The sequence below is a fragment of the Protopterus annectens genome, chromosome 13.part0 (genome assembly GCF_019279795.1).
Source record: "Protopterus annectens isolate FY-2018-M chromosome 13.part0, PAN1.0, whole genome shotgun sequence".
Lineage (NCBI taxonomy): Eukaryota > Metazoa > Chordata > Ceratodontiformes > Protopteridae > Protopterus > Protopterus annectens.
In genome coordinates this window covers 1,055,133,968-1,055,146,666 of record NC_056747.1, presented here as the reverse complement: position 1 = coordinate 1,055,146,666, position 12,699 = coordinate 1,055,133,968, and the positions used below count along the sequence as shown (strand labels likewise).

Below are 12,699 nucleotides of genomic sequence, written 5' to 3'. Positions count from 1 at the left end.
GTCCCTGGAGGCCAAGTCCAATTTGTAATGGGAAACAAAAGTAGGAGGAGTGGCCCAAGTGGCCGCTGCACAAATAGTGTCTAAAGGAAGTCTAGCTTGAAAGGCAGTAGAAGTAGCTAAGCTCCTAGTTGAATGTGCTTTAGGTTTTGAGCACAGCTGTTTTCCCCGGAGCAGATAAATTTCAGAGATGACAGAAGAAAGCCATCTAGATAAGGTCACTTTAGAGACAGGAAGGCTTTCTTGTTATCCGCATAGGAAATAAAGAGTTGATCGGATTTCCTAAATTGTTTAGTTCTGTCCAAATAATATCAGAGTTGGCGGTGGACATCAAGATAATGTAGTTTTTGTTCAGATCTGTTTGAATAGTTTGGAAAAAATACAGGGAGATCAATGGATCGATTCAAATTAGTCTTTGAGGCGACCTTAGGCAAAAAGGTCGGATTAGTTCTCAATGATACTCTGTCTTTGTGAAAGACCAAATAGGGGGGTCGAACCGATAGAGCATGAAGTTCAGACACCCTCCTGGCCGATGTAATAGCTACTAGGAATAATGTTTTCCAAGAAAGAAATTTTAGAGAGCAAGAAACAGCTGGCTCGAAGGGGGGAAGAATCAAGGATGTCAGCACTAAATTTAGATCCCATTGAGGAGGAGGATTCCTGATTGGAGGCTTTAGCAGGAAAATTCCTTTCAAGAAGGCTCTACAAAGCCTATGGGACATAATATAGTGATCTGCGATCCCGACATGAAAGTTCGAGATAGCAGCCAATTGAACTCTAACTGTGGAAGAAGAGGAGCCTGCATGAAAAATCTCCGCTAAGAAGTCCAAAACTGCCTGAACTGGGGCAGTGAAGGGATCAATATTCTTGGATTTAGCCCAATAAGAGAAACGTTTCCATTTGCTTGTATAAATCCTCCTGGTAGAGGATTTTAGTGAAGCTACTATGATGTCTCTAACTGGGTTAGAGATCAAAGGAAGCCTGGCTAAGGAAGGAAGTGGAGCAACCATGCTGTGAGGTTGAGAGAAGGGATAGACCGGTAGCTGACCGGATTGGTGAATCAGAAGATCTGGCACTGGGTCCAGATGCCACGGCTGCTCCAAAAGGTGACTATGGAGGAACGGAAACCAAATTTGTCGAGGCCAACAAGGAGCAATGAGAATCATTTTGGCTCTCAAAACGGTTGCTTTCTGGATAACTTGAGGGATCAGGGGAAAAGGGGAAAAGGAGGAAAGGCATAAAGAAGTCCATGGGGCCAATCCTGGGTCAGAGCGTCTCTGGGGGGATGGCCTGACAGAGGGAAGAGAGAGAAGAAGTCTGGGAATTTGCTGTTTTGGGGAGTAGCAAAAAGATCGCAACATGGGCGACCCCATTCCAGAAAAATCTCCTCCACTATAGATTGCTTGAGAGACCACTCGTGAGGCATGAGAATAGCTCTGCTCAATCTGTCCGCTAAAATGTTGGTTTTCCCAGGGATGTGCGTTGCTACCAGAAACCGATAAGAGGAGATCGCCCATTGCCAAAGTCTGAGCGCTTCTCGACACAAGGGGTAGGACTTGGTTCCGCCCTGTTTGTTGATATACCAAACTACAGACATGTTGTCTGTGTGGACTGCAATTGTCCCTACAGGAAGAAAGTCGTTGAGGGCTTGCAACGTTAAAAGCACTGCTCTCATCTCTAGGACATTTATGTGCAGGTGGTACTCGACGGTTGCCACGTCCCATGAACCATCCTGCCCTGATAATGACCCCCCCACCCGATCAGGGAGGCATCCGTGGTGACAGTGGCTACCGGGGATGGGGGTACAAAGTGTCTGCCTTGGTGAATCTGGGGAGAAGTGATCCACCAAGCAAGATGATTTTTGCAAATCTGTCACCAGAATTTGGTGACGCATTGGAAGTTGTTGGTAAGACCACTGAGTGAACAACATCCACTGAAGGCGCATGTAGAAGCGCGCCAGGGGAAGAAGAGTAATGGCCGCAGCCATGAGGCCTAATACCTTTAGAACCATTCTGGCCTGTACTTTCTTGTTGGCTAGAATGATCCTGACGTGAGTTTGAATGTCTGAAACTTTGATCTGTAAGGGTAGCTGACATCCGAACAGTGTTTAAGTTTGCGCCTATGAAAGTAATAGACTGGCAGGGCGATAAGGATGACTTTTCAAAGTTGATAGAGATGCCCAAATGAGAACAAAGATTTATTGTGTAATCCCTGGCTTGAACAAGCTGATGCCTGGTGGTGGCTGAAAGGAGCCAGTCGTCGAGATACGGAAACACCTGGAATCCTTGACATCTCAGGTGAGCCGTGACCACTGCCATGCATTTGGTGAACACTCTGGGGGCTGTAGTGAGACCAAAGGGCAGGGCTCTGAACTGGAAATGACTGGACCCCAGCCGAAAGCGGAGAAATCTCCTGGAGAGTCTGTGAATTTTTATGTGATAGTACGCATCCTGAAGATCTATTGAGCACATCCAGTTGTCCTTCTGCAAGAAGGGCAGAATCGACTGAAGAGTGACCATTCGGAATCTTGTCTTCCTCACAGACTTGTGGAGTCTGCTGAGATCCAGTATTGGTCTCCAGTCTCCCGTCTTTTTGGGGACCAAAAAGAACCTCGAGTAGATTCCGGGCTCTGAATGGTCTGTTGTAACTGGCTGAATGGCTCTTTTTTGCAGTAGTTTTGAGACTTCTAACTTTGCAATTTCCCTTAGACCGGGTGGTACGTCTGGAAGGGAATTTGAAGGATAGAAAGGACTTTCCTCGAAAGGAATTTTGTAACCCTCGACTGTACCCATCTGTCTTGAGAGTGAGAAAGCCAGGCTTCTGGGTACAGCGATAGTCTTCCCCCGACTGCCTCCAAGGAGGGACAGCCGGGCAACATCTCAGGGATGCTGAAAGGGCTTGTCAGAGAGAGACACTCTGTTTCCCTGGTTTTGTGGACCCCCTCTGCCTCTAGAGCGGCGTCTGTTATTGTTACCCCCTCTGCCTCTAGGGGTAAACTGACCACGTGAATCCGGCGTGACTCCTTGGGATTTGAGGAACCACATTTTGCCACCCTTCTGTCCTTTGGGATAAGGTCTAGAAGGGGTGGAAAAACAGACTCCAACGGCAGAAAGTTTTGCCGTCCTGCTCACACCTGGTCAACGTTTCCTTCACTTGAGGGCCAAACAAAGCTGACCCATCAAAGGGAGAGTTTGTGAAGGACGCCTTAAAGGGATCTGCAAAATTACATAGACGCCAGAGCCACACCTGTACCTGCGGCCCTACTCGCTCCATCAGCAGCATATGATATCAGCCGCATGGAGGAGTTTGCAATGGAGTTAAGGGTTCCTAGCTGCAAAGCAATTTTTTCCTGAGCCCCTGCAGCTGTAGGATCCTGTACAACTTCACCTAGTTCCTTAAGAATATCCCTTTGGAGTCTGGTGAAGTGACATAGGTAATTCAGCGAACGCATAGCAAAGGTCGCTGAAGAAAACATCCGCTTACCATATCTATCCATGGTCCTAGAGTCCTTATTAGGAGGATGGACAGGTACGGAAGGATCTGCAAGTTCCTTCTTTGTGGCAGCCACCACCATGGCGTCAGCGGGACACCTTTGTAAGGAATTGCTTGTCCGTCGGGCAGTAATAAATTTAGAAGGCCTCCTAGGGACTGGCTCTACAGAGTCAGGAGCAGCCCACCTTCGAGCAATAACCTGCATAAGGGGGTCGAAAGGCGGAGACACCCAGGAGGTGGAGGGCCGAGATCCAAACGCCTCCAGGTATACCAACTCATCCTCAGAGGGATTATTGGTGGGCCAGTTTCCCCTCTGTCTAAGGAGTTCTAGGATGTCTGAGGAGACATCCTCAGAGGGGGATCTTGGGGATCCCTCTGACTCATCTAAATCAGTATCAGAAGTGATAGACTCAGGGGAGTCTACGTGTTTCCTCTTACATGTCCTTTTCCGCGGAGGATCTCCCGACAAATCAGGAGAATCCTCGGAAGAGGGGGATATTCCCAGTGGGGAAACCTGAGGCGGAGGATCTCTGGGTCCTGGAGCAAGAGAAGTGGCAGAGATGTCAACAGGCACCATAGAGGGAGGAGCTAAGGGAACAGACTGCTGGCTGAGACCAGTGGCCAGCACACTCTTCATCACCTCGAAGGCTCCCCTCCCAGGAAGGTCAGAGAGAACCCGCTCTGAAGAACTAGGAACTCCAGGACCCACCGAAAAGGAAGGCTCCGAGGCAGATGTCGGAGCCGAGCTCACCAAGGCCGAGGCTCCAAGGGGAAGAGCGGGTTCGGACAAGGGTCCGATGCCACTCACCCCTCGGAGGAGACCAGGAAGCCCGCCACGGAATCCCTCTAAGGAAGGTCTCGAAGAGGAGATAAGAGTAGAGGCTGAAGGAGCAGAAGGGGGTATCTGTCCCTCAGCCATAGCAGAAACCATTCCCGAAGACTCCAACTCCAAACTCTGGGGTAGAGTCGAAGGAGGAACTGCAATGGGGTGTGGACTAATAGTAGTCTGCTGAGACGGACTATGTAGCATTTGGGCCAGTGCCTGTGACTTTAGTAATCTACTGACCACTCTCTCCAAATCATGGTCAGAAAGCCTGGATGACCTTGAAGATCGGCTCCGCTCCGAGAGGAGAGGCGAAGCTGGAGCCGAAAGTATCAGCTCCAAGGAAGGGGACCTAGACCTCTTCCTCGAAGGAACCATCGGAGCCGATGAAACCACAGAAACTGTCGGAGCAGACAACTTATCGGCACCGACAGGTAGCTTCGATGCATCGGCTCCAGCCGGAGCAGATACGGCCATAAAAGTAAGGGTGTCGGAGCCGATCGGAGCTGACACCGATGCCTGGGCCACATGGTGGTCGGAACCGATCAGAGCCGACACCGAAGTGGTCGAACCAGAGTCGGCACCGATAGCCATCGGTGCTGAAGGTTTAGGTAACCCAGAATCGGCTCCAGTCGGAGCCGATCTCAACTCTGAATGAGTCGGAGCAGAGGCCACAGGCTTGGACACAGAAGCCTGGGCCTTGGAAGACTTAGAAGTCTTAGATGGGGCCGACTTAGTCGGAGAGCCCTCCGGCTTAAGGAGGCCCCTCAAAATCAATTTCTTCTTTCCTGCAGGACTCTCTGGCTAAAAGAAGGACATATAGCACAGGAGTCCTGCAGGTGAAGAGGCCCCAGGCAGTAAAGGCAAGAAGTGTGACCGTCTGTCAGAGACATCTTCTGACAGCACGAGTCACACTTCTTAAAGCCTGAGACCCTTTCTTTAGACATGGTGAACAAAACACACACACAACACCAGTCCAAGAAATTAAATTAAATATATCAAAAGGTATCAATAACAAACACACACACCCTAACAGGGGGGGGATGGGATGGGTGAAAGTCTGACTGAAAGTTATGAGGAGACAGAGAAATTTTCTGTCAGAAAGGGACTAAAACTAAGTTAAAACTAATAATTTTAAGGTTTTTTTTAAGAAAGGGGCTAAAATAGTAAAGTAACAATTCACTTACCAGGAGCTGGTAAAAGGAGGACCTCATCAGCGAAGCGGCAAACGAGATCTGGGTACTTACCGCCTTGCATCATGGGATATGGGGCTGCTTCGAGCTGGTAAAAGTGACTCTCGAGCTTAGCAAGTGCAGAGTCGGAGCAGAGGATCGGCTCCGAACCCATCAAGCAAGAATGAAGGCGAGATTGACAACTTAACATCAGTAACTTTCTTTCAAGTGAAACAAGGAAATAAGTACAGTAAACAATGCAGATATCACTAGTGATCCACAGAAGCGCTGAGAAGTTGTGTATTAGGTGGAATTAGCTTCCAGGGAAATAACAAGCAAACAAACAAGCATATAAACAAAGCTAGATTCAGCAGGCCTGGATCTAGTCTATGCTAGAGCAAACAAGGTGTACCAATTTCAGTAAGATACAGTTCAAATATTCAGGCACTATAAACCTTTAACCAGAAATTCCCAGCTCAGAAGGGCAGAGTCCAGCCTCTTCTCCCACAAGAGTGCAGACCACGAACCTTCTTAATGTAAAATAACTGGCCTGAAGCCCAAGTGCCTAAACCAGAACCAATACACTTGGACACTGGGCTCTCAAATCAGCAGTTCCCAACTTAGAAGGATGAAAGCTACCTGTCCTGCCACCACAGTGCTTGCCACAAACCTTCCTAATGTAAAACAACTGGTCTGAAGCCCAAGTGCTTAATCCAAAAGACTTGAATGATAGCTACACTTTAATCAAGTTACAACCAAGCAGTAATAAATACCATTGAATACTTTAGAGAATGTCTGGATTAGTGCTCAAGTTACACAAACAAAGCTAGATCCAGCAGGCCCGAATCCAGTCTATGCCACAGCAAACGAGGCGCACCAACTTCAGTAAGAAACAGTTCAGATATGCATGCACTATAAGCCTTTAACCAGAAGGGCAGAGTCCAGCCTCTCCTCCCACAAGAGTGCAGACCACGAACCCTCTTAAATGTAAACTAACTGGCTTGAAAGCCCAAGTGCTTAAACCAGAATTAATACACTTTTAGAATAACAGACACTGAGCCCTCAATCAGCAGTTCTCAGCCTAGGATGTAAGCTACCTGTTCTGCCACAACAGTGCAGACCACAAACCCTCTCAGTGCAAAACAACTAACTGGTCCGAAGCCCAAGTGTTTAAACCAAAAGGCTTAGAATGAGTTACACCAAGCAGTAATAAATACAATTGAGTATTTTTAAGATGATGCAAAAGTAAAAAGAAGTAGGTAGAAACACAAGTACAGTAAAAGCAGATGAAATGTTTTTTTTTTTCCTCTGAACAAGTGCTGAGATCAAAGAAACAGATTTGAGTGCTGAAACTAGAAACCTGGCTAGTTATAAGAAAAAAAACAAGCTAGAAGGCTTCCCTCAAACACAGAAGGGCTTGGGGGCTCAGAAGCCTACAAATAGTCTATACCACTTAACAAAAAACGCAGGAAATAAGCTTAATTTTTTTTTCTATTTCCCAGATGCTCTCTTTGTACACAGTAGGAGTGCCTGAAATCAGAAAATGATCTCACTGCACTCAGTTGAGTGAGCAAATGAGATGGGCCCAGAGGCAGGCTGAGGGGCGGGCAGTTTCAATGCCACTAAGATTAACACCAAAACAAAAACAGGGCGGGTGGGAATAACTGAAGAGCAGAATAACTTCAGTTAAATATTCCTTCAACACTCCTTCATACACAGTTGAAATCAAATCAAATTAAATACTGTATTTTTTTTAAAAAAAAGTGCAGATAAAGGTACTTAAATTCTCTTATACGTCCAGTTGAATATAACCAAGTTCTTAGCTGGCCAAGCTGAGGTTTTACAAAAGAAAATGTGACTTACAATGTTCGCAGCTGTGAACATGTCAACATGGTGCATTTTGTTTTCTATAAATGCATGTTTTTCTATGGTTTGAATGATTAAGGTGTAGACAGAGACTGATCCAATACAATACATACAAGTATAAACATAGCCAATCGCATTCCATATTAAAAAAGCGGCTAAAAATATTTCACAACCATTTTCAGAGAACTAAAATGCAACAGAGTTACAAAGGGAACAGCTGCCCATTAAAATATGGAAAAACAGGTTAGCTTGCAAAAAATGTATGCACCATGCAACCTCAGCATCAGTGTCAACAACCACTTACCATGGCTTGACGAACAACCTTCATTGTTTCTGGCCATGGACGGTTCTGACCGTATTTTATATGCAGCTTTTCAAACGAGAACTTCTTTTTGTTCAGCTTCTCCGTTTCTACAAATTAGAATAGAATTAGATTTGACAGATGTTAAGAGCGAAATGAAAGAAGAATTTCAACCATCCAGTCACATATAAAGTGTGGAAAACAGATTCAGGTCTGTCTAAATGTTTTTCACAGTACAGATTGTCAATGAGGAGCTGGAAGCTTCATGGGGCAGTGCCATATCACTGCCAATGAAGTTATTTCTACTTATGGCATATCCAATTACTAAATGCAGTTGTACTGCCCATGGGGGGGGGGGGGTAGAATGCAGTGGGCTTGCAGTTAATCATTCATGCCCGTTTGCTATTCAGCAGAAATACCCCTCCAGAGGGGCATCACTCCTCACATTCCCCTGGCCTCCAACAAAGAAACCATAGCAGTGCACATGCAGTCCCCCCCCCCAAGGTGGATGTGCCCATCCTCCTTGCTGTCAAATACCCAAGACACTAATCAAACTTGGATCACCTGAGACAGTCAGGTCTTTATCCCTCTATGCCACTGGTGACAGTGAATTCCTTGTGCTCTTGAACACTCTCCCCTCCACTGCTGCAGCATTGCCTTACGTGAAACATAACACAACATGACACTATGAAATTGCATTCATGAAATCCAAATATCAAAAAGCACATCTCTACCACCACCACAGCAACAACCCATCTACAATCTTATATACTCAAACAAAGAGAAGCTGCACCATACATGAAGAAAAGAAAAAACATGATGTAGAGCAAAATATATAAGCCATGGTGTACTACTTGCAGTAAAATATGTGCCATCTTTAAACGAGAGCCAAATGTAACAGTTTCCCTTCCCTGCACCAACTTTGCTGCCATAATATCACCTGAACTTGCCAGCTGTACAGCTGAAAGGTTAAGTCCTGCATTAAACCAGGAAAAAACTTGAACAAAAGGATAAAACCCCCAAAACAACATTGGCAATGAATAGCTAATGCGGTCTCTCTCCCATCATCAGTGGAGTGAGGCTGCTCAACTTAAAACATTAGTGCAGTCTAGATATGGCAAGAAAGCACTAGCAGCACTTTGTCAGAAACATGCAAGGACTACCAAGCAACATGCTGTTCTGCATTTCAGACATGTATACATAAGCATGGAGTACCTCTTAAGACACCTGCAACTGGAAAGTTCACAGAAATACCTCACTAAAAGAATCACAGGCCTAAAGATGCCCTATGCTGACCGCCTTAAAAAACTCCAGCTATACTCGTCGCATATAGTCTACCCAAAGGCGATCTCTGCTTAACATACAAGGCCATGTCAAACCCAGAGCAGTTGGACATGCTACACAAAGAAATCAGAATCCCTCAGAGCCACACGCTCCAGGGATCCAACCCTTGTCAACACAATAGACAAAACATACTGGAGGGATAGGTTCCTGACCCACAAACTCCCGAGACTCTGGAATAGACTGCCCATACATGTCAAGCAGAGCACCTCTTTGGCACTCTTCAAAAAGTAACCTTGACGATTGGATGGGAGAAAGGAAATTCACCCCAGGGATCACATCAGTCACCCTGCTAAGCAGGGGCCCATGCAAGTAAACAGTGTCAGAAGAAACAGCCAGGGAATTATGGTGGCTAGGCTTGTATAGGCCCAATAGCCTAGTACCAACCTATGAAGAGGGTCTTGAGCTGCATGCATCAGGTTAGCCACTGGCAAAGCAGCTAGGAATCAAAGAATACTAGGACAGCTGCTTGACTAATGTCCTGGAGTAAGCAAAATGATACTCAGGAAACAAGAGGGAGAATCACACAGAAAAATTAAAATAAATAAATAAATAAATAAATAAATGAGAGAAGGTTAAGTGATAATCTTATGAACCTTCTGTAATTAAAATGCTACGCACCCAAAGCATTTTTATTTCTTCCAATTCCTAGCTACTCCTACCCTGTTAATAATGAAGCTTTCAAAGCTTAAGAGTTAACTTTGCATGAGCCTAACAATTACATCTACCTACATATTACCAGTCTTTCCTTAGTACAACCATGCTACAGTCTAAGTAACTTTGCGCATCTTATACTTGGAACTGCACACAATGAATATTTTGTTTCTTCATACTTACATGTTTTAGTGAATTATTCACAATGTCTGGAAGTTTAGAACAAATGACTATGGGCAGCTAACAAGCTCCGTCATACACACACACATTTTATAGACAGATACACACATATACATACATTAGATAGATAAGAGATAGATAGAAAGATATTTTTTATACACAAACACGTAGGTGTGTGTGTACACACACATACATGCATACACAAACTTATCTATACATACACACAAAAATCCAGGGTAAGCCCGTAAGGCTGCCAAAGACACACAGTAATATCCAAACACTACAGAAAAAGAAAAAAATTCCGCATATCCACCACGTTGAGGGCACAAAATACAGTTTAATAGTACATGAATAGAATCGTACACAAAATACAGTTTAATAGCACATTAATAGAATCGTACACAATGAATACAAAGACAGAGGAGTGCTTTTGGGTACAACACACAATCAGATCTATCAACCTATGCTAATATGGTACTGGTGGAATGGGAAGCTACTGCAGTTCTAGGCAATCAATTTTCCCCATACCTTAAGTTCTACAAACGTTTTGTAGATACTTTTATGTTACGTGAAGGAAGCGGAGAAAAGTTAAATGCTTGTGTCAACTATTTACGGCACAACACAGATTTTCTATAATTTACAGTGTTCCTCAAATAGCAAACCAGACTTTTTAGACCAAAGTATATCCATAGAGCAAAGCAACAGAATAACTACAACTTTATATCAGAAGGACTTTTCTAAGAAGAATCTTTTGCATCGGAGCAGTACGCATCCCTCCCATGTCTTTCCAAATTTGGAAATTTTTACGCATCTCCACACTGTATACAGAGGAAAAATGCCAGATTCATATCAAGAGATTACAAGATAAAGGAAATGGGAGGAAGCTACATATGATGCCCAGAATCGGAGATCAACTACGGCTCAACCTATCTACTCAAAGCAGGTACAAGGAGCTCTGTCTATACACACTGAGCAGAGTGGATGAGAGTTGTTGACCACAAGTGTTAGCTGAGATATACAAGTACCCTGTTTTTTTTCCCATTATTTATACAGATTATTTCTAACAATTAATATACAGCATGGCTAATATTTATGACTACATAGATATCCATATTATATGAAGACTTATTATGTTATTGAAGTTTGCTAATTTTATGATTTTATAAAGTTATAATGCTATAGTATCATGGTCCTTTAAACAACAATTAGGACCTCCACACTACTCCCATGTATTAAGGGTATATGTATTGGATTGATATGGGTACATCTATATTAGATGTTCTAGTCGTAATGTGTATATGCAAATATTAGCCATGATTTAGATTTATGATCTTTTATACATATAGTCCACATTGATATGTCATATTTGGTCTCAATGTGTTTTGTTAGTCAAGATATTTATTATAAGATTTCATGTTAATAGATGTGATTAGATAAAGTTTGCAATTTTTTGCAACTTTATAATTTTTTGTTTCTACAGTTACATAATTAATACTATTATTTTTTAAGCGGTGTTACATAGGTCCATATAATTATGGTTTCAGGTTTTTTCATATATAGCATTTTAGTGAAGAATTTTAATGAAGCTATGAGAATTTATCACAGTATCAATATACATGGGCACCTGTTTGTGCACATAGATGAATGTACGTTTTGTAGAAAACAACAACATTGTACACATATATATTTGTTGATACGACATTAAGGTTAAATGTTTAAATAATCAATGTTATATATCTATTGATACATATTACATTCGTAATATCCTGTATGTTGTATACATTTACATCTATGTGCAAGATTTTGATTTGGGCAATGGAATCCAAACTGATGGTCATAAATAGCATTTATACATGCCTTATTTCATCTAGGCTAGTGAACAATGCCCCTTGAGACAAAGAGAAAAAGAAAGATGTGCTTAATAATTGATCTTTACTGCGTACCACACAACGCTACAGCATAATGTCGCACTAAAAATTACTAGTTGCAAGTTGCTTATAAGGCGTTTTATGCATTAGATGACACTCATTCACTGCAGGTCTATGCTTTGTTCAGTCTATCTATATTTTATATAAATCAGGGTATACAGTATGAGGACAAGGAGAGATGTGCAGTGATGTCGTTCATGCGTCTGATATTTATCTTATATTTTATAACAACGCCAAACTATTGGCTGTTTGTTTTAGTTTGTTTACGCTGATTTCATGTACTTGACAGCGATCACATAGGATTTACTGCATGAGGAAAAGGAGAGATGTTTACCAAGTGCAATCCATCGCACAATAATGCTATGCTAAATGTTGTTTAACTTTAATCTGCATGTAATACATTTCATATAATTGACAATGTGATAACATCAATTGTTTGCTTTAACTTATTTAGGCTGTATTCACGTACTTGACAGTCATCATGCACGAGACTTTAACGCTCAACACATCAGTATTTAGGACAAAATTAAGTAACTTACAGTATTATGCACTTAAAAAATATTGTTTAAATAGTTTGCGTTATTGCGTTATTATGATGAAGAATAATGTCCGAAAGTAAAGATTGCATTTATCTACGTTTAGAATTAAGTTGCGTTTTTAATCAGGATGCTGATGATATAGTTATATTAACTGTTGGTAAGCTTTCACAGCTCGAACAATTGGTTAATGGGATAATTAATTGTTAATTAAAATTCACTCTTCCCGCCATATTCAATATAAAACAGGGAGAGTTTTTGTATGTTTTTATATCTGAAGAAGCGTAGGTGATCCTACGCGAAAGCGCTCATTTTGTTCTTCCATGGAATAAATCTTTTTACTTTTATTACGGAGACTTTGCGAGTGGATTATTACCTTGTGTTCGTGGTTAGACTACCGTTTGTTGCT

General features: G+C 42.9%; 1 protein-coding gene across 1 annotated transcript in view; it reads right to left on the bottom strand.

Moving 5' to 3' along the window:
- Nucleotides 1-12,699, bottom strand: part of MED1 (mediator complex subunit 1) — a 1,231,128-nt gene that overhangs the window by 1,153,650 nt on the left and 64,779 nt on the right. The window contains exon 2 of the mRNA XM_044054941.1: nt 7,655-7,761. Coding sequence (XP_043910876.1) covers nt 7,655-7,761 — 107 coding nt within the window. The remainder of the gene's footprint in view (nt 1-7,654; nt 7,762-12,699) is intronic.